The 22,744-nt window shown below is 33.5% G+C and overlaps 1 protein-coding gene across 2 annotated transcripts in view; it reads left to right on the top strand.

Moving 5' to 3' along the window:
* Positions 1-22,744, top strand: part of Grik2 (glutamate ionotropic receptor kainate type subunit 2) — a 706,521-nt gene that overhangs the window by 401,049 nt on the left and 282,728 nt on the right. For both annotated transcript variants that reach the window (XM_052163476.1, XM_052163477.1), the window contains exons 7-9: positions 4,228-4,371; positions 7,040-7,147; positions 19,715-19,828. In XM_052163476.1, the coding sequence (XP_052019436.1) occupies positions 4,228-4,371; positions 7,040-7,147; positions 19,715-19,828 (366 nt within the window). The remainder of the gene's footprint in view (positions 1-4,227; positions 4,372-7,039; positions 7,148-19,714; positions 19,829-22,744) is intronic.

Here is a 22,744-nt window from a genome sequence, read left to right as displayed (position 1 = left end):
CTTTTTACTGGAGATGGACTCTATAAATTCCCTCTCCCCACTATGGTGCATTTCATCTAAGTTCCTTCCCTTTGAGTCCTGAGAGTCTCGTACCTCCCAGATCTCTGGTATATTATAGAGAGTCCCCCACCTCCTACCTCCCAAGGTTTCCTGTTTCCATTTTTCCTGCTGGCCGTCAGGTCCACTGCCCCCCCCCCCCCATACCCAATCATGTTCCCTCTCTCCCTTTCCCCTACTGTCTCCCACCCAGATCCCTCCCTCCCTTTGCTTTCTGTGATTGTTTTCTTCTCCCTCTCAAGTGAGATTGAGACATGCTCACTTTGGCCCTTCAACTTGTTAATCTTCTTGAGTTCTGTGGATTGTGTCCTGGGTAGTCTGTATTTTTTGGTTAATACTAATACTAATATTAATACTAATACTAATTTTTGGCTAATAAGTGAATACTTACTAGTGAGTACATATCATGCATGTCCTTTTGTGTCTGAGTTACCTCACTCAGAACGATATTTTCTAGTCCCATCCATTTGCCTGCAAAATTCATGATAAACTCATTCTTGATAGCTAAGTAGTATTCCATTGTTTAAATGAACCACACAAGTTCATATGGTGACAAAACAGTCATCTTTCCAGTTCCTTATGACTCAGTATTGTTAAGATGCCCAAGCCTAAGTTACCATCTTGATCAGCCATCTTATTTCTGTGGTGTCAGTAAAGTTTTGATTTTACTTAAGCCTCCTTTGTCCTTCAACAGAAAGATTTCATAGTTTTATTTTTTAAATCCCTTCTTTTAAGTGTGTTATAAATCAGTTTCTAATTGGAGCATTTTTGACTTTGATTAGAAAATGACAGAAATGACCAACAAAATATTAGTTCCAATTATTAGTGCCAATATTTTCAGGAGATGAGTAGTATTAAAAAACCAAGAAAGGATATTTGCTAAGGTACAATGAAAATAGGAATGAATAAAGAGCTCCACTGATTACACATCCATTCTATTTACTAACATGTACCTTATGTTTAAGTATAGAAAGCAGCAGGAAAGGGGGGTAAAATATATATGATATGTTATGATTACATATGATATATATCATATATAGATATGATAAGGTACAATGAAAATAGGAATGAATAAAGAGCTCCACTGATTACATATCCATTCTATTTACTAACATGTACCTTAGTACTTTATACATGTACTAACATGTATGTTTAAGTATAGAAATTAGCGGGAAAGGGGGGTAAAATATATATGATATGTTATGATTATATATGATATATGTCATATATAGATATGATATTATCTGTCATCTATCATCTATATTTATAATATGTCATCTCTACATCTATCTATCTTCTCTATCATCCATCTATCTATCTATCTATCTATCTATCTATCTATCTATCTATCTATTCCTGGTGAAGGTGCTGTCTATGTCTATGTATAATTAATATTTTTTCTAATTTTGTTACTATGAAATGGTTTAAAGAAATCATTTGAAATGTAAATAAAAATATATCGAATAAAAAAAAGGAAGTTAAAAAAAAAGGAAGTTGTTATTGGTACAATTTCTTAAGGGATTTGATCTGGTCCCCATTAACTGGTCAGTTCTACTCTAGACCATAGCTTTGCTATCACAGACAGTTCTTATTTAGGAGTCAAGTGGAGCTTTAAGGCTCTTATCTTATCCAAGGTGATTGGAGCTAAAGAAGCTAGTTCTTCTTTTTCTACTCTCAGATATATCTACACAACGTGTATTAGGTCGTCACATATTATTTGAATAAATATCATGCAATATGCAGATTAATTGAAACAAAACAACAATGAAGGTAGAAAGGGCAGTCTATCATCCAGCATTTAGTATATTTTGGGCCCATATAAAGAAACAATATTTTCTAGGGAAAGCAGTTCCAAGTACCAGTTATTGTTTCTAGGTCTATATTTTGCTTATTTCTACTCTAATTTTTGTTTTTGTCATTCTTCATGCAGATACAAAGATTGGTTGGTTACCATATGTTTATTTTCCTTGCCATACAATACTAGGTTGTATATGCAAATACTTTCTGTTTTAAAACACAGATATTGATTTCTCTAAATAATCATTGTAGTACTCAGTAGATTTTTCTTTGTTTTTATTTTTTTGTTTTAAGAAATTTTTATATTATTTTTATATCTAGCACAATCCACTATTTATTCAAAATGGGTTAATTTCACTGTATTTGTATGGTTTCCAAAGATTTTTGTTTTAACCTTCTAGTTTTGTTATATTTGAGCTAATAAAGATACTTAATAGAATTCCAATTTTAAAATACCATTAAAATTAATGGTAATAATTTTATTCGTATTTGTGATTTTAACTCTGATGCCAGACTCTGATACATTAGTTTCTTTTCTGACTGCCCTGACAAAATTTTTGACAAAAGCGTTTTAAGGAAGAAGCAGTATATTCTGGCTAATGGTTACAAGGTCCTGAGGCTAAAGAGATAAAAGAAATGTGACAGCTGTTTCTGCGTCTGCAGTCAGTACACAAAAGAGAAAATGGTGGTCCTCTCTTGTCTTTTGTTTCAATTCAGCTTGGTATGTTAGTGTGTGAGGTGGTCCCACCCATATTCAGTATTCAGATTATGTTTTCTTTTACAGTTAAAAATAGCTTCTCCCTCACAAAGTACCCCAAGGCCTGCCTCCTAGGACACCCAATATAGCCATGTTGACAATATTGACCATCACAGCAAGAAATGGAATTTGAATTTAGGAAAAAAATTGATACTGTAAGGTGTTTTTCTCTGGTGATGCTGTGAAACTAGCCTGCCAGTAAAACCTTAAAGGTTTCATTTCTTTCTATCTTTCCCAGCAGGTATATGGTCTAAGATTTCATGATGTTTTAGAAAAATGCACTTTTCAATTTGGTAATGACTCCTAAGTCCAGAAGTGTCTCATATGTGATAAATTCATCAGTTGTTAACTTAAATCAAACCAAATTGTATAATTGTCAAGTTCATATTTGGTGCGCTGTATCAAATTCACTCTTCTAGTTACTACCATGCAGCTATTATGGTATGTAAGATTAGCCATCTGTTATTTATAAAAAAAAGTTTGTGGATATGAATTTGCATTTCTCAAAACTTAAAGAGGACAAAAATGATTGCTTCTATGCTCTGATATTGCAGTATGCTGTGTACCCATCTTCTACTTCCTGTGGTAATACTCTTAGGATCCATTTGAATCAAAAAATAAAGTCTCCTCATTTTGTCTTGTATTGTGTCACACAACATGATCTACAGGGTTCCTATTCAATTCGGAATTCATTTCACAGCCCACTAATTGTGAGTGGGAAAAGGAAATAGATGCTTTTATTGTAAAGCATGCCAAACAGATGGCTCAAAGATCTGCTTCTACCCCTGCAACTTTGTCCCTTTCCTGTAGGTATGAGATCTGCCATGGATCACAAACACATAGTGAGAGAGTCCTGTCAACAGAACAGTTTATAGTCACTGAGCCTCTTATTTGTTATGAGTTTTATAGACATTATTTTTATCATTGATTCACAAAGTGGCTTGTCACATCATCAGGTGCAGAAGAGTAAAATTCACGTTCATTTTACTTTCAAAGCTAAATGAACTTTTATTGATATGGAAATGTTGAGTAAAGAAAACTGCATAAGAGATTAAGCTTAGGTTCTTGAAAAGGGATTAACACATATACTGAGATCCAGGCTGTGGGATGATGCATCATGACTGAAAATGGATATTTGAAAATAGACCTGAAGACAAGATCTGGGCTTATATCTTAAGCTTTTTAAAAGTAACTCTTCTTTAAATTTTTTCCCTCCTGCACAGTAGAACTGTTTACTTATATAAATATGTGAGATATATAATCATTCTAAATGTCACGATTTCATCCAACATGTGTGTGTGTGTGTGTGTGTGTGTGTGTGTGTGTGGTGAGACTGAGCAAGATAGCCCAAGAGAAAGTGAGAAGACTAATAAAGTGTCTCTATCTATTTCCAGCTAAAAAGGCAATACCAGGGTCTGTGTCGATTTAGGAGAGAAAGGCCTTGTGGGTCAACTGTTCTAAAAGAGTGGTAGTAATATGGTCAGAGTGCCTGATCTGAGAGAAACACAAAATGTAGAGGAAATTGTGTTTTCTCTAGCATAAAGAACATTTCTTAGCCCCTTATTTTCTGCATGCTGTGCTTTTATGAGCATGTCTGTCCTTTTCCTGCCTTCCAGACTGATGCTGCTCTGATGTACGATGCAGTGCACGTGGTGTCTGTGGCTGTCCAACAGTTTCCCCAGATGACAGTCAGCTCCTTGCAATGCAATCGACACAAACCTTGGCGCTTCGGGACCCGCTTCATGAGCCTAATTAAAGAGGTAAGTGGAGAAAAAGCTCAGTAAGGACAGTGCAGTTCTGCTACCACACAATTGTATTTAACTGAAACTACATTTCTTATTAGATTTTTTTTCTTATATACTAACTACAGCTTCCCTCCCTTCATTCCTCCCCATTCCCCCCAAATCCCCTCTTTCAAAGATTCACATGCCTTCCATTTCCTTTTAAGAAAAATGCAAGCCTCCAGAGAAAACAGCCAAACAGGACAAACCAAATACAAAGAGACAATTAAATAAAAAGTATTATTTTAGTCATAAATTATTCATCCACATGTCTGTGATGACTTAAACAAATGAATCATTTGACCCATTAAAAGTCTGATTGATAATATTAAACTTAATTTTGAAAAATCTGTTTTTCTAATATTTTATTTACGTAGAGATGTAGATGTCCAAAGAATTATTATATTTTAGGCAATAAACTGAAATGTGTTTTAATTTGAATGTAATTTAGGCTACATTAAATTTAAAATTAATATGTGTGACATAGCTATTTTATCCCTGAAATGATGTGAAACAACATGTATAATCATTTTACTTATATTACCTATAAAAAATGAATGTAAGAAGAGCAGCAATGCAGTCCAGTGGCAGACTGCTGGCTGAGCATATATGAGGCCCAAGTTCAATTCTTATCACTTTGAAACAAAAAAGTAATAAAATGTATGGATTCACAAAGTACAAAATTTACCTCACACTGGGTAATGGAGTAATGCTTATGACAATGTGTTGTCTATATTCTGATTTTGACCAAGCCCGAAGTAGGAAAAATAAGTGGAAAATTATTCATTTACGCATATGTGTACACACATTTTTTTCTTTTGCAATTTTCTCTTCTTCCTAAGAAGGGAAGTCCTTTGTTTGTTTAACATATTTCTCTTGGATAAAAGTTTCCATGGTCCATTGTCTGAGCTATTAAAACAATCACAGGCATTGGTACACTTAAGACTTTTCATCCTTGATTTAAGATTAACCATCTATTTTATCAATGAATAAAAAAATGCAAATAGGATCATGACTAGGAATCTCAGAGTATTGTTAAACAATTCGCATGCATTTTCATTCTCTGCTGTTTATCACACCCAGTTAGGGTGCTGACTTTCCCTGGAGAATACGCTCTTTATTAGTTGCTTCACGTTTTACATTAACTTCTTGTTTAAGGCACTCAGCACTCTCAGAGCTCTGTACATAGATCACAGGTCTCTGTAGTGAAAGAATTGATTTTCCTGAACTCAGCATTTGAGCATTATGACTGTGATGTGTGTCAGCTAGCCCTGAAAGAAACAGCTATATGACATTCCCCACTGTATTTATTGTAGGGTGCAATTGAGAGCTTTGTCCACTAAATCACAGTATTCCCCTTAAGAGGACCAACAGGAGAAATTTCTCTGAGTTCTCCATACCAGGAGAGGCTGTTTATTGCAAGCAGCTTGTATGTCTCCAAAATATGAGCCCTACATATTACAATTCCATCATTTTTTCTTTTCTGCTTTGGTTGCTAATAAGTTTAAAGTTCAGTCTATCAGGGAATTTTTATTACTTGCCTGGTTTGGACTCTTACATTTTTACTCCTTTCTATCTAGTTTCCTTTTGCTGTTCTCTACATATATTCTGATGCTTTCTGATTATTTTATCTGTTGTTACATTATTTTGAATTTTTTACTTACGATCATGTTTAAATTTTTGGATACATATTGCGATATGACACAGATCATAACCATGTTTTCTATTTCATTTGACATTTAGTAGCTAAAAACCATTTTGAAAGGCCTGCACGCTAGTGTCAAAGAAGCAAACAGAGTAACTAAAAACTAGTTTAGTGATAATATTAATTCAAATTTGCTGTTAAAATATTAACTTTAATTTTTTAAGAATCATGTCTTTGGGCTACTGGTGTACATTATTTCAAACTTTACAGTTCCATGCATATGCTGTAGCAGTCAAAACTTTAAGTAATTATTGTTCTAAACTATTTCTAGTTGCCATATAATTGGAAATATACACATTTTGCTAAGTACCAGACAAAATAGGAAAATATTTTTATTTAAAATAAAATCTACCCATTTACTCACCTTGGAGGGATTATATTCTATCCCATATTTCACTGAGAATACATTTTACAAGCATTATTACCTATAAAATAAAAAAAAACAAGCATTATAACCTATAAAATATTTTTCTTGTCTTCTTCAGGAAATGTAACACTGTTTATTTTAGGGAAGATTGTTAGCTGAAGAAGTATAATAGACTATTATAGGCTCCATGTTTTTCACAGTACTAAGCTTATTACTGTTCTGAATTTAGGGAATAAATTATGATTTTAATACTGAGTGATACAGTCAATAGGTCATATACTATACCTTACTAATCTTTCTTTGATAAATGGTCTTCAGTATACAAACCAAAATTATTAAATATATCTAAGGAAAAAATAGCAGCATACACTGATAATATAAATTAAACACATATTAATGTTGGGAAGTTGTTGAAGAGAATATTAAACCCTTTCACATCTCAAGACAAGATACACTTAAAATGTGATTTCATATAATTTATGAGAAGTAAAGAAAGTAAGCTGGTTTCCTAGTAACCATAGAAAGTGTTTCTTGTTAGTTATGCACATTTTTTTTTCTTGTTTTGTCTTGTTCAGGCTCACTGGGAAGGTCTCACAGGCAGAATAACATTTAACAAAACGAATGGATTACGGACAGATTTTGATTTGGATGTGATTAGTCTTAAGGAAGAAGGTCTGGAGAAGGTATGTGAGTTCTTCATTTTGAATATTTGACCATTCTATGAAACTTGATAATGAAAAAAGAAGACATCTTTGTTAAGGTTGCATCTCATGTTTCCTTAACTTAAGTAATTTTCATATAATTCATCAATATATTAGTCCAGTAACTTACAACTACAATTTAAGACTAAAGGTTATCTTTAATTTTTAGAAAAATTTTTATAATTCATCAATATATTAGTCCAGTAACTTACAACTACAATTTAAGACTAAAGGTTATCTTTAATTTTTATTTATTTCACTTTTGTGTGTATGATTATTTTTCCTGAATCTATATATGTGTACCACATTCATGCCTAGTGCCTGATGCAGTCAGAGTAAGCTAAAGTTTCTGACGATTCTGCCTGCCATTTGTTGCTAAGAATAACATGTATTTGTTCTCTACTTAAAATCAGGCTTTAAAATGACAAAATCAAAATAAAACAAAGAAAGAAATAAGCCAAAAATATCTCTACAACAATGGAACATTTTTCATGCTGGAATATTTTAAAGTGAAACATCTAAATTAATATAAAACACATAAATTAGGTGGATACATGAATGGAAGGGGTAACACTGTCTCCCCTTACTTGATTCTGTGTCTGTGGTTCAGGCACTTGCTTTAACATAAAGTAATCTGATAGTATTTGTGATATATGAATTAGCATTTTCTTATAGTTTATTGAAGCATCTAGATAATCAGATGTTATAAGGGCTTTAAAAAGTTGTATTTTACTGAAACCGTTTTGCCTTAAGACAGTAAAGCAGATTTCATCCAGTAATTGCATGTGGAGTTGATTAAAGAGAATGTTTTTGTTGCTGAGAATAGTTTTAGCTATCCTGGGTTTTTTGTTATTCCAGATGAATTTGATAATTGCTCTTTCTAACTCTGTGAAGAATTGAGTTGGGATTTTGATTGGTATTGCATTGAATCTGTAGATTACTTTTGGCAAAATGGCCAATTTAACTATATTGATTCTACCGATCCATGAGCATGGGAGGTTTTCCCATTTTTTTGAGGTCTTCCATTTCCTTCTTCAGAGTCTTGAAGTTCTTGTCATACAGATCTTTCACATGTTTGGTAAGAGTCACCCCAAGATACTTTATACTATTTGTGGCTATTGTGAAGGGGGTCATTTCCCTAATTTCTTTCTCAGCCTGCTTATCCTTTGAGTATAGGAAGGCCATTGATTTGCTTGAGTTGATTTTATAACCTACCACTTTGCTGAAGTTGTTTATCAGCTGTAGGAGTTGTCTAGTGGAGTTTTTTGGGTCACTTAGGTAGACTATCATGTCATCTGCAAATAATGATAGTTTGACTTCTTCCTTTCCAATTTGTATCCCTTTGACCTCCTTATGTTGTCGAATTGCCTGAGCTAGTACCTCAAATACAATATTGAAAAGATAAGGAGAAAGGGGGCAGCCCTGTCTAGTCCCTGATTTTAGTGGGATTGCTTCAATGAAGCAGTATTCAGCAAAACCAGAACGGGGAAGTGGGAAGGGGTGGGTGGGAGGACATGGGGAGAGAAGGGGGCTTACGGGACTTTCTGGGAGTGGGGGGGCTAGGAAAGGGGAAATCATTTGAAATGTAAATAAAAAATTTATCGAATAAAAAAAAAAGAGAGAATGTTTTTTTGAGCCTGAGAAATACCAGCGTATATGAATGCTTAAACTACCCAGGAGAGAAGAAAAGTACACATTTCTTTTATAGAGGCATGAAAACAAATGTGAATATATCGTGACCAATAGATTACTTTAGTGAAAAGCAATTACTTCCTCCTACTGAGGTTTTCAGACTGTACCATTTGATAATACAATGTAAAGTGAGGAATGCATTTTAAGAAATTGGGATACAAACAGTCATGAGACATTGACTTCTGAATTATCTTGTTTCTAAGATGAAAGAGAACATTTCTTGTGCCTTAAGTCTGGGATGGATAATAGAGCTTTGCCTAACAGCTTTCTGGAATGTGATCAAATTATATTTTGAAAATATCTAAGTCTCTAGGATGATCATTGATGATAATGATGTTTTTAATATTTCCAAACATCTAGTCTTATATTTGAATCAAAATTAAGAAAAGTGCAAAACACTCCTCTATAGTTCAAGAGCTCCTGGAAACACCTATGTGTGTATATATATATATATATATATATATATATATATATATATTTATCTCACAATACAAGTAAAGTGAAACTGTGAGTTAATGATAGTGCCATGAAATTTCATAACTGACTTGTACTTCCTCCTGAATGCTAAGTATTTGTTTTATGAATTAATATATAAAATAATTCTCCTCAAGGCTATTTTATTTAACCTCACCCAAAACCAATAGGTGAATATTTATGAAAAAAACTGAAGTATTATCATATATTATATGCTTAGAATTTGCCTTTGAATATTGGGAATGTACTGAGTAGAAGAAATAGATTTTCTACATAATTGCTCAGTATTTGAGTTAACCATTTTAGGTATATTTATAAAATCACTCTTAATCGTGCATATGTTTGTAAAAGGAGTAAGAGTTAAAGTAAAAATGACTAGTGTTAACTCATATATGGGATCTGTATAAACATCATAACTTCAAATAATTTTTGCATGAATTTATAAGCTTAAAAGTATTCTAAATAGAATCAGATTATATAGAACCAGTAACAAAAACATTCACTGAACCTTTATCAATGTGACCAAAACTGACAACTAACAAAATGTGTCAAAAACTGACATCATTGTTATATCTTTAAAGAAAATAGAAAGAACCAATTACAAACAAGGAAGACATTCATTTTAAGGGTAAAATTAGGGGATCAGAAGAAAAATAGTAGCAAATTATTTAATTAACTAGAGAGTAATATTGATTCATCATTTTTTATAGTATAGAGACAATTAGTAAAATCTACACTCAAAAATAATTAGCTCAAATCCATCCTCAGTCATGTATATTCATAGGCAGTGTTTTAATCACTCTATAACAGTGTCTTCAACTCTGAGGCAACAGCAGTCTCTATATATGAAGACCAACTGAAAAGGCTGAGTTTTTCCTTGATGTCATTAACAATTTAGAATGGCCAATAGATGATCCAGAAGGCATTATTCCCATAGCCAGTTTAACGATGATAGAATATGTGAAATTCATTCCTTTAACCACCCTATGTTTTCCAATTTCTCATTTCAGAAAAAATTAATATGAAGGTTTTATTAGCAGAAGTAATTAAGAATAACGCAGTATATAGAACAATATGCTAGAAGAAATTTTACAGAGAGGGAATTTGGTGATTTTCACACTCTTAATTTTGTTTTACCATGATTGAGAGGGAGAAAGAAAGAAAATATGTAAAAGTTTCTGTTGCTTCACTTAATCTTCATTGGATAAGATTAAATAAAGGAATATTTAAGTAATAAATTAATCCTGTATTTTGATCAAAATTTGGCTAAAACAGTAATGAGAGGAAAAACTTATCTACTTATTTATAGCAAGAATACTGACACGCATGATAAACATTTCCTTGTGCTTCTTTGGCCTTTGGAACTGGTTTGTGAGAGGAATGTGAATTGTTTCTGGAACTTTAGACTAAAGTGCTGCATATAAAAGCTTAATAGAACATTATTGGGCAATTTTGATAGCTTATAATGCAAAGGTAAATGTGGATAATAGAGTTCTTTCTGACTTATGAGCTCTCAGAGAGAAATAGAGACTCTATTGGGAACTGAGATGGGATATTTGGCTGTTCTCTCTTTATGTTCTAAGAAGTTCAGCGAGGCTTTAAAGTACTCTAATTCAACTTGCAGAAGAAATATCTAGACATTATCATTTACTCACAGCTCTTATGAGTAGAGCTTCTCAGCACAAGAGAAAGAGAAAGTAAAGTGTAGTGATACAGACAACAGAGCAATGATTTGTCCTTGGGAACTGTCATAATTTATCATGATTCTCAGATCCTGGATGTGGATTTGCAGAACTGGATATTATAGGTTTCTGTTTTGCTTTGTTCCATTTTGTTCTTACAATGTCTCCGTTTATATCTTTTTGAATGAAAATTTCCCTTCATATGTATATATATATATATATATATATATATATATATATATATATGATACTTATTTATAAATATCTGATATTTATATATAGTTAATATATTATATATAATATATTATAAGTATGTAGCTTGTGTGTTATTTTATAGGTGCTTATAGTTAAAAGATTGCCTTGAATTTCAGAAAAACAGAATCATGAATTATATTGGAACTGTTTGAGATTATGCAGAGTTTAGAGCTAGATTGAATTGTTTTAAATTTTTGTTTTCCTTTAAGACAGATTTCATGTCTGGCAGGCTTGCCTCAATCCCTACTATGTGACAGAGAAAGATTCTGAACTTCTGATCTTGCTGCCTTCTTTTGAATTCTTAAAAGCATGTATTATCATGCTAAACTTATGTTGTTCTGTAGACCAAACCTGAAGCTTTATGAATGTTAGTCAATCTTTTCCCAAATTAGGTCTATTTCTAATGCCAAACACATGTTTTGATATGAGATTCTCAATGTAAACTTGTGATGTTTAAGACTATCTGTTTGACAGGGCTTGGAATCACCTTTGGGGGCAAAATGCTAAGAATGACATTTAGGGTACTTTTTGGAAGGTTTTGATAAGAAGAGTTACTACAAAATTAGACATCATTATACATTGAGCTTCATTCCCACTCTAAATCAAACAGGAGAAAGTGAGTTGAAATATGACAATTCTCTTTGCATCCTGACTGAATTCAATGTGACTAGATATCTCATTTTCCTATTGACAAATTTTCCCACTATGAATAACTGTACCCCAAATTGTGCACCAACAGTAACCATTGAGTTGAGTAAAGTAACATATTTTAACAAATTCTGAAACATGAATCGTTATAATATTTGCTTGGAAAAATATACCAGCACTTCTTAGATTTACAATTATATAGAAGATAATTAGACATAGTACTACCTGTGGACCCAGCTATACCACTACTGGGTATATACCCAGAAGGTGCTCCTACATGTAATAAAGACACATGCTCCACTATGTTTGTAGCTGCCTTATTTACAGTACCTAGAAGCTGGAAAGAACCCAGATGTCCCTCAACAGAGGAATAGATATAGAAACTGTGGTATATATGTTAATCCTACTGATCCATGAGCATGGTAAATTTTTCTGTCTTCTGATATCTTCTCAATTCCTTTCTTCAAAGACTCATAGTTTGTAGTTCGTTATACATGTCTGTTGCGATAAATTTCCAATCCAAATATGCCACAGCAATGAAAACATGACTCAGTTAATATGAATACAAGCACCCTGCCTAGGTTGGGCAGATCTCCCACTACACTACCATCTTCCCCATCTGTGAGACCCCTTAGAACTTGTGGTTTCTCCAGACCAAGTGCTTCTGCTCTGCTTTCCTTCCACCTCCTCCTTCATCATCCTCTCTCTCCCTCCTCTCCTTCTTCTCTCTCCCAACATTCATTCCCTTCATCTGAACAATCACAGGCTCTAGCCTTTATTTTACAAATTAAGGTGGGAAGCAGGTTTACAGGAAATCATCTGAGTGCTGACTCTCATTCTTTGTTCAAAGCCCCTCCCAGGAGAATGGAAATAGCTACTATAAAAGGTATTGTTTCTAAAATTATTTTTCAGCCTCTTTACCATTTGTATGAAGAAGGACTTTTTTTTTGTTAATGTTGTATCTGGACACTTTGCTGAAGGAGTTTATCAGCTATATGAGTTCCATAGTAGAATTTTTGGGGTTACTATCATATCATCTGCAAATAGTGATATTTTGACTTTTTATTTCCCAATTTCTAATCCCACTGATTTCTTTTCATTGTCTTATTTTTCTAGTTAAAAAAAATCAAGTACTATATTGAATAGGTCTGGAAAGAGTTGGCAGTCTTGTCTTGTCCCTGATTTTAATGGAATTGCTTTAATTTTTCTCTTCATTTAATTTGTTGTAGGCTATTGGCTCGCTTTGTGATCCCTTTATTGTGCGTTCGTGGTCTCTTATAGACTGCCCAGGCCTTTCTGGCTTTTAAAGTCCCTGTTGAGAAGTTGAATGTAAAATCTTCTTATATGTTTATAGGCATCTTTTCATTAGGTTATGGACATTTCTTCTATGATTTTGTTGAACATATCTTGTGGACTTTTGAGCTAGCAATATTCTCCTTTTTTTTTTTTTTCCAAGTTAAGGCTATTTTTTTTTATTCGATATAATTTATTTACATTTCAAATGATTTCCCCTTTTCTAGCCCCCCCACTCCCTGAAAGTCCCGTAAGCCCCCTTCTCTTCCCCTGTCCTCCCACCCACCCCTTTCCACTTCCCCGTTCTGGTTTTGCTGAATACTGTTTCACTGAGTCTTTCCAGAACCAGGGGCCACTCCTCCTTTCTTCTTGTACCTCATTTGATGTGTGGATTATGTTTTGGGTATTCCAGTTTTCTAGGTTAATATCCACTTATTAGTGAGTGCTTTTTATACTCCTATTAATCCATAACTCCTATTAGTCTTTTTATACTGTCCTAGATCTCCTGGATGTGACTTTTTATATTTATCTATTTTATTGACTCATGTTTGGCTTCCTTCTCTTGTATCTACTAAGCCTGATATTTGGTCTTTCATCTCTTTGTATTATGTTAGTAATGGCTTTGTCTATAGTTCCTGTTATTTCCCTCTCCCCAAGGTTTTTCTTCTCCAGGGTTCCTTTAGTTTGTGTTTCTTTTAATGCTTTTATTTACATTTTTAAGTATTGAACAGTTTTATTCATTTCTTTCACCTGTTTGATTATTTTTTTCTGTCTTTCCTTAAGTAATTTATTCATCTCTTCTTTAAGGGCCGAATCATCTTCCTAAGAGTGGATGTAAGATCATTTTCTTTTGCTTTATCTGTTTTAGGACATCTAGGGCATAGCTGGCCTCTGGTTTTGACATATTGCCCTGGCTATTGTTGATTGTGTTTAAATTCTGGCCTTTAACTATCCAAAACTCCAGAGGCAAAACAGGCCACAAAAAAAAAAAAAAAAAAAAAAAAAAAAAAAAAAAAAAAACAACCAAACAAAAAAACAAAAAAACCCTTGGGAGACATCCTACTAGACCAAAAGATGAGCTAGTCATCTGAATTGTAGGTCACTCAGGCTATTATACAGAGAAGAAACAGAAAAGAAGGGAACAAATATTTCCAAACAAACATCCAACAAAAATAAACCCAGAAATCAACATCTAAACTTACAAAAGTCTTAAAAACCCATATTTTGGATGACTAGCTTGCCGCTGGGGTCACTAGTTCCAGTACTAATACCTGGGGTCCCTGATTCAGGCTGACCTCCAGGAAAGCAGTGTGGGTGATAGGCTAGAAAAGTGAGTTCTGGAGGTGGGGTGTGGTTTAGAGGAGTATGACAAGCAAGAGCTTGGGTCTTACCTGTTTGTCCCTGGTTCTGGCAGACCTTCAGGAATGTAGGCAGTTTTAGAGCAGGAAATGGAGCTCAGGGAATGGGGTTCAACTTAATTGCTGTTAGGTGTGGTTTCATGTCAGTCTTGAGCATTGGGTTTAAAGGTGGGGCTTACCTGGTGTCTCTGACAACCATAAGGCCTCCAGAAAACCAGAGTCCTGTTGGTGTACCTAAAGAAAAGTTAACCATCAAACTGCTTTCCTTTTCTGCTCTTATATAGTCCTAGGTGTTGAGATACTTTCTCTCATGTATTGCATTCTGTTTTTGAGGCTATTTTCTGAGGTTCACATGTAAGTTCCTTACATTTTCATTTACACATCTCCTTCACTTTGTGTTCTTTATTAATCCTATTTCATTTTCAGGTCTTGAAATGCCTTAGTTCTTTTCTTCCGTGTGTGTGTGTGTGTGTGTGTGTGTGTGTGTGTGTATGTTGTGGTAAATCTGGCTGTGTGTGTGTGTGTGTTGTGGTAAATCTGGCTTGTATGTGTCCTGTGTAGATGTGGGGGATATGGGGAAATGAGATGAGTACAGAAAGGCTCTCTCGGGCAAAGATGCTCCAATCATTTCACTGTGTCTACCCAAGTCCAACTCCAGGGGTTGGGGGAAGGAGCCTTTCTGTAGCTCTCTGCAGGTCCCTCAGACCCAGTCAGCTTTCAGTCCACACCACAGCTTAGATTGCTGCCCCAGCCTTGTATTGGGGAGTGAGAAGAGGGTCAGTGATCTTTTATCTCAAGTTAGTTGAGTTCTAATGAATAGGTTGGGACACCATTTTGTTCTGTGCCATATTGTTGTCTCCAAACACAGTAAGTCCATTCAAGGGAAACAAATTTGTTACAGTGAATCTCCACCTCCAATAAGCCCATGCAAGGAAAATATAACTCAGTTGTATATTTATAAACTGCACAATGGGCTGATATCCCTCTTCACCACTTTCTTTCCAAACTATGAATTCCCTCCTTGTTGCAGTTTCTCGAGACCATGAAGTTCTGCTCCATCTTCCATGCAACAACACTACCCCTGTTTTCCTCTATTCAGTCTCCTGACACTCTTCTGCCCCTCTTCTTCCTCTTTTGCTCAGAAAACCTGCCTCCTTATTTTCAATCAGTGACAGGCTATTTGTCATCTCTCCCAATTAAGGAAAATTCTTCAACATGTGTGTATGTGTTTTAAAATTGAATGTATATTTGTATATTTTAATGAAAAGTCTGACTTATGATCACTATTTTTGGCTCCTTTTTCCTTGAAAGAATTTTACTGCCCCAGACCATATTGCACTAAACCAGAATCATATCAATTTTCTCCTCCTCTTTTATCTTTTCAGCTCTTCTGAATTTCTTCCATGACTTTCCCACGAATAGTCTCTTATTCTTTGATTATTATTTTTAGTTATATATATGTATGAATATAAATTCTATACATGTGTGTTTGTGTCCATTGTTATGTTATATTCCCTTTTGTAAGAGGAAGTTTTGATGTGCTTCTAAACTTATCTGCTGATAAGATGTGAATTTCAGTAACAATTATGCTGGTGTAGCATAATTTGAAGTTGGCTAAGTTTCTAGTACCAGGCATGATTTTTTCGATGTTGAATGGGTCTCAAATCCAATTAGACAGCTGGTAGTTACCATCTATATGTGAATGTCACTTCCTACAAGTTTAGGAATATGTGGCCAGGTTTCTCATAGATGGTACAGCCACATAAGACTATTAGTGGTTTCTCTTCCATGGGAGCTTGCATATTACATTTAGATACTATTAAAACTGACAGCAGGAAGAAAACTTTCAGATTAGACCCACTTGATTCACCAGAATTCTGTTTTCTTAGCATGTGATATCTTCAGCAATATAAGAGAAGGAAGAATTAATTTATATATGAAGCGTCTGACATAGTAAAGCTGTAGTTTTCTATTGGACTTTTTAAAAGTATCTTTAGTGTTACTTATCTCTTCCTATTCTCTCCTTTTCCATACAATTTGTTCTCCTGTTCTAGTAGAACCCTTTATGCTGCACTATTCTCCTTTAACTCTTTATATTAGTACTTTCTGTCTTTTTCCATTATATATCCAGCTATATGGTCCCTGTCAATTTTTGCTTTTATCTTTGTGGGTAACCTACATTCAACACAAATATCTGAATATTCAACGATAACATCCACAGATGAGAGAAAACATAGGAATTTATATTTCTATGTCTGGGTCACCTCATTTGGATTGTTTCTACCTCCAATTACTTACCTGTGAATTTCATATGTCTTTAATTATTTGATATATAATATTCCATTGTGTAAATATACTGCATGTGTGTTATCCATCTATCAGTCAGTGGACACCATGGCTGCTTCCTATTCGATGAAATTATGAGTAAACCAGTAATGAACCCAGATGAGTAAGTATCTCTAGAGTAGGGTATAAAGTCTTATGGTATATACTCAAATTTGGAATAGATCATATGGAATGTATATTTTATAATTTTTGTGGAACCTCTACACTGATTTCTTTAGTGCTTCCACCAGGTAGCATTGACAAGAGCTATAACTAAGTTTCCTTTTCTTTACATCCATGACAATATTTATAATAATTTGTTTTTGATATTACTCATGTCTATGAGGACTCACTACAGTGTTTTCTATAGTGGTTGTCCAAGTTTGCACTCCCATCAGAATGAACAAATGTTTCCCCTTATTCCAAATCCATATCAGTTATCAGTTGTGCTGTTGATCCTAGCCATTCTGACAGGTGTAAGACTAAATCTAACAGCAGTTTAAACTTCTTTCCTGATGGAAAAGAAGGTTGAATAAGTTTTAAAAGTGATTCTCAGTTGTTTGTATTTTAATTCTTTATTGAATTTCAAGACACATATGTAGTTCTGTGTGGCCTAAACTTCACTTTGTAGACCAAACTGGTCTCCATCTCAGCAAATCCATTTGCTACTCCCTCGCCGGTGCTGGAAGTAAAAGAATGTGTAACCGTACCCAGTTACGAGTTTAATTTATTTATATGAAATTTTTACATCTGTCAGAGAAATATGTCTCTTGTCTTTTTTTAAATGTGTGTTATCTGGTCTGTTATCCAGCTTCTGCTGACGTCACAAAAAAGACTTTCTTACCTTTTATTCTGATAAAATTTATTTTTAAAAAATTTATGTGTATAGGCAGTTATATGAATAGGACAGGAGCAAGCACATGAATACATGTACGTATTGGCCAGAAGAGTACATGATATTCCAATGACACTGATATTACAAGTAGTTTTGAGTTGCTTGAAAATTAAACTGAGGTCCTGTAAAGCAGTAGTGTGTAATCCTGACTATTGAGCTATCTCTCCAGCAAGAAATTTTTTTTTTATTGTGGTGTAGCATTAAGTTAATTAGGCAGTACTTTCCATAAGTACTTTTATTCAGCTGCTCATGATGGTATTGTGAGGTGGGCAAATCACAGTTGTTAATTCTTTAGTTAATCGAAAAACAGGGTTTATGATCTGACTATTTAGTCAATGATAGAAATAAAAAGAAATAAAACCTAGGTGAAAAAATAAATTCCAGGTATTGATTGCAAACTAAAGATACAAACTGGCAGTCACTATGAGATAGCACTTGAGACATATCTTGTTCAGTCTAAAGAACACTTTTAACAATTTTATATTAAAAATGATTCAGCAATTCATCAGCACTTATTCTAATTTTATACTCTCTCTTCCACCATGCCCCGATATCTAACACAGCCTCCATTTAAATGACTTTATTATTTGACATGATATATAACTGCTAGCAAGCAATAAAAAGGAGAAAATTTTGCATTTTCTTTTTCTTACTGAATTATTTATTTTTATTGACACAAATATTTTAATGGGAATATATAGCTATTTTATAATCAAAATTTAATTAACATGAGATAATTGGAAAAATCCATTTAGAATATCTCAAACCGATATGAATATGAATGCCTAATATTTTTACCTACAATGTTCAAACGATATAGTGACATTTATATTCATATAAAGCTATAAGAATGCTATAAATAAATATATAAATTATTTCAATCAACAGAAAATAGGTATAGTTTCTACATCTTCATTTTAAATATACAAGCTTAAAAGTTTATTAATAAAATTAATGTATATAATAAAATATGAGGGAAGTAAAGTGATCACAATCAAGTTGCAAGATCTTTGATAGAATATTTATGTAGACAACAATACTAATGTTTGCTAAGTCATCACTTCAAACATAATTTTGTTTATTTACCGAGGTTGATTTTAAAGAGAAATTGTTCCTGTTCTTTTATAAAACTAATTTGGATATTTGGCTAGAAGAATATGGAAAGCAAATTTTATTACTTATTATCATAAGGTTTAGAACAAAGGGGTATAGAATTACTATATCCACAACTCCTATTATGTTCTCTTTTGAGTTTTGATTTTTAACACTAATGAAACAGTACCCTCTTATAGCAACCATTAAACAATGAACCTGTGCCTTCTGTTAAGTTTTGTGTTTATATATTCCACAGAGACTTACTTTGCCACTCGGTCCACTGTACTAAACGGGATATAATGTGTGCACGCAAAATGTATATGGCCTCACCTATAAGAGGACATTTGGTTAAATAAAACTCTATTTAAATTGAGTACAGGAGGAAACACTGGAGTTGATTAACTAGATACTTACTAATTTATCCTGGATCTCCAAGTATTTCCTTGTCTTTTTGCTTTGTCTGTGATGTAGAATGTTCTCTTTATAATGAGAGGATAAGAGAGATCCATTATACTAGAGGATATACTCTGTTCATAAGTTTCTAGAAGGTACTGATGTATTATCACACATGTTTCTTCTTAGAGAATGAAAGTCTAAATGGAAAATGAAACTCCCACATGGATGCCGGCACTATGGTGTATTATTTTCTTCTTTAATGTCACTAGACACACTTATCAGCACAATGAATCATCCTAAAAGAAGACAGTCTATAGTTTAATGACAGCACATAATGCTGCAGAGGTGAACACTGTTAGTAATTGCAACTTTCTTTGTAGCACTCCCTCATAGGTTTCTGATAGATGATTTAGAATGTACATTCGTTATTTTATAGATTGGAACTTGGGATCCAGCCAGTGGCCTGAATATGACAGAAAGTCAGAAAGGAAAGCCAGCGAACATCACAGATTCATTGTCTAATCGTTCTTTGATTGTTACCACCATTTTGGTAAGTATTTGTTTTTCGATCATTTTAGAAAAATGTAGATAATATGGGTACAGATAAAAAACACATTTTAGTGGGAATATAAATAAATAGAATGCAATATATCTTATAGTCATTTAGCAATTATTGTGACATAAAAATAACAATGTTAGCTCAGTTAGAATTTTATTTTGTTAATCTTTAGTAATATAAGACATTAATACTTGGGTAATCTCTAGTGATTGAACAGCTTCATGTATTACTAAAAGTCTTTATACTTCCATGGAACTTGTTGACATTGATGAATTGCCAGTGTCAGTATTGAAAAACTAATAGACATGCAGATGCACATAGTTAAATGAATGGCCAAACAAACTCTGTTCTCTTGCTGAAAATATATGTCAAAATGCGTAGCAATTATTTTCAATATTTTCTATAACAATTATACTATAATCTTGTTTCAATTTCATTGTTTTCAACTGAAGTAAAAGCTCTCATTTTACTAATTTCCTTAATGAAATAAAATGGAGGGTGTTTTGAAAATGAGAAACATTTTTGCTACCAGCATAATTAAATTAATGCTGATAAAGTAGCTAAATTTTTTCTTAAATTTAGAATAAGTAGGAGCTCTTAGATTATTTAGTCAGTATTACTTACTTGTAAGACAGCTTACTATTGACCTTTCTGTCTCCCTTGTCCAGAGAAGATTGAAGCTGAAGTCTCAGGAAACCCTAATAAATACTCACCAGCCATAAATACCTATATCTGAGAAGAATGGTAAATCAGGCTGGGAAGAATCAATGTTCTTAGATTTTAAAAACAAAATAGATGGCACAACTGAAGGCATGTCAAAATAGATTAGGTTGTTTTAAAACCTTTCAAGGATGCAGCGATTTTGCTACCAGTCACCTAATGCCTTTGGGGTGGTGAGGTTTCTAAATCTCTAGTTAAAGTTTTTGGACTCTTTTGTATCATATCTAAGCTTTCAGGTCCTCTTCAAATTAATATTAAGTATCTGCTGGTTTTCAAATATAACTTTTTTATGTATCAAACTGGAACAATATTTCAGCCGAAACTTCACTATAAACAATAACACATGTGACTTCTTGCCCATCAAACCATTTGTTCCATATGTCACAACTTTCTGTAAAAACTGTTCAGTAAATAAGCAGTTATCTCTCTTCCTGATATCTGTCCTTTTCTCCTCAACTTCTTATAGTCCCTATGTGAATCTATTCTTTCTGCTTTACCTTTATCCAAAATTTTTAAGAAATCTAGAATGATCAGTAAGACATTGAAAATGTTATCTTTAAAATTCAAGTTTTTCGGCAGTCTTACTTCCTGCTACCCTTTATCTTCATTTCTTTATCAGTAAGTTTGTGTTTTCATTGTACTGGGATAACCGGGTACCCATGTGTTGTGATTGTTTAAACTTTGCTCTCTTCACTTTGCAATCATTCTCCATTTGTGACATTTCATTTTTCATTCACACTATGCAAATTTAATATTCTGCTGGTTTTTGTTTTCATGAACATCATCTTACTAAATATTGTGAAGGTGTCAGAGGAACATAATTTGACTGCTTCTTTGCTGTCTTTACAGTATTTATACCACAAAGCTCTCAGAGTAAAGATTGTGCCTAAGACATCTGTAACCTTCAATTTCCCGTTTCAACTCATCCTTCTCACCCCATGTTTAATGTGTCCATCCCACAAAGCCCTGTAACAGTTTTGCTGAGTTGGCTGTGTGCTGGGTGGTGTTAAGCTTCATGCTCTACACTCACAATATTCTATTATCCCATTTGCCAAGCATTTTTTTTTACCATGAGCCTGTCTCTCTCTTTAATGTTCAAATACACAATGCAAAGTATCATACTTTGTATGCTTTCATTTTTTTCTACTGCCAGAGGTAAAATCCACTGATATCATACTCAATGAATATTTAAGTTATAAAATATAAAAATGCTATTTAGTTAAATTGAGAAAATACTACCTTTTAAATAACTATAATTAAAATTTTTAAATGTTCAGTTTATTACATTTGTCTAATAAAATAAAGTAATTAAATTCACATATTTTTCATTATCACTTGGGACTATGTTAAGAGATATTTACATATTTTATCAATTATAAACAATGTTTTATTTACAAATATATGTGTATCATTTAGCTATAGTTTTTATTTGTTTATTAGTTCTTTGGTACTAGGGGTTGAGCTTAAGTTATTGTATATCCTAGACAAGTGTGCCAGTACTTGTATCTGTATAACCTGTCATCCTTCTGATTATTGTTATAAGAGAGGGTCTTGCGAAGTTCCATAGTTAGCATTGAGTTCTAGCTACATGCTGAGCTATATTTGGCTTCATAATTTGGCTCAACATCTCTGTAGTTGGGCATATAGACTTGAATCATCAAACCTAGGTAATTTAGAGATATATCAGAGCCATCATAAAGTTGCAAAAATATTACCACTATGCTCAGAGCAAACATAACACATTTGTTGATCTTAATATTTCTAATAGTTCCATAGATAGTTTTGATTTTCAGAGATGCTTGACAACTACCAACTAGTTCAGCATTCCTCGTAACAAATATGATTATCTATGATGTTTAGATTTTATAGGGATACTTTTTGTATTTTAGAGTACTCTACTGTGTTAGTTTTTAACAATGAATTCATGAAATTCTTAGACAAATGGATGGATCTGGAGAACATCATTCTAAGTGAAGCAACCCAGTCTCAAAATATCAATCATGGTATTCACTCACTGATAAGTGGATATTAGCCTAGAAATGTGGAATACCCAAGACATAGTCCACATATTAATTGATGTCCAAGAGGAACAGAGGAGTGGTCCCTGGTTCTGGAAAGACTCAGTGCAGCAATATAGGGGAATACCAGAACAGGGAAGTGGGAAGGGTTGGATGGAGGAATAGGGGG

This window comes from Apodemus sylvaticus, chromosome 19 (genome assembly GCF_947179515.1).
Source record: "Apodemus sylvaticus chromosome 19, mApoSyl1.1, whole genome shotgun sequence".
NCBI classification, from domain to species: domain Eukaryota; kingdom Metazoa; phylum Chordata; class Mammalia; order Rodentia; family Muridae; genus Apodemus; species Apodemus sylvaticus.
This window is presented reverse-complemented; position numbering and strand designations above follow the sequence as displayed.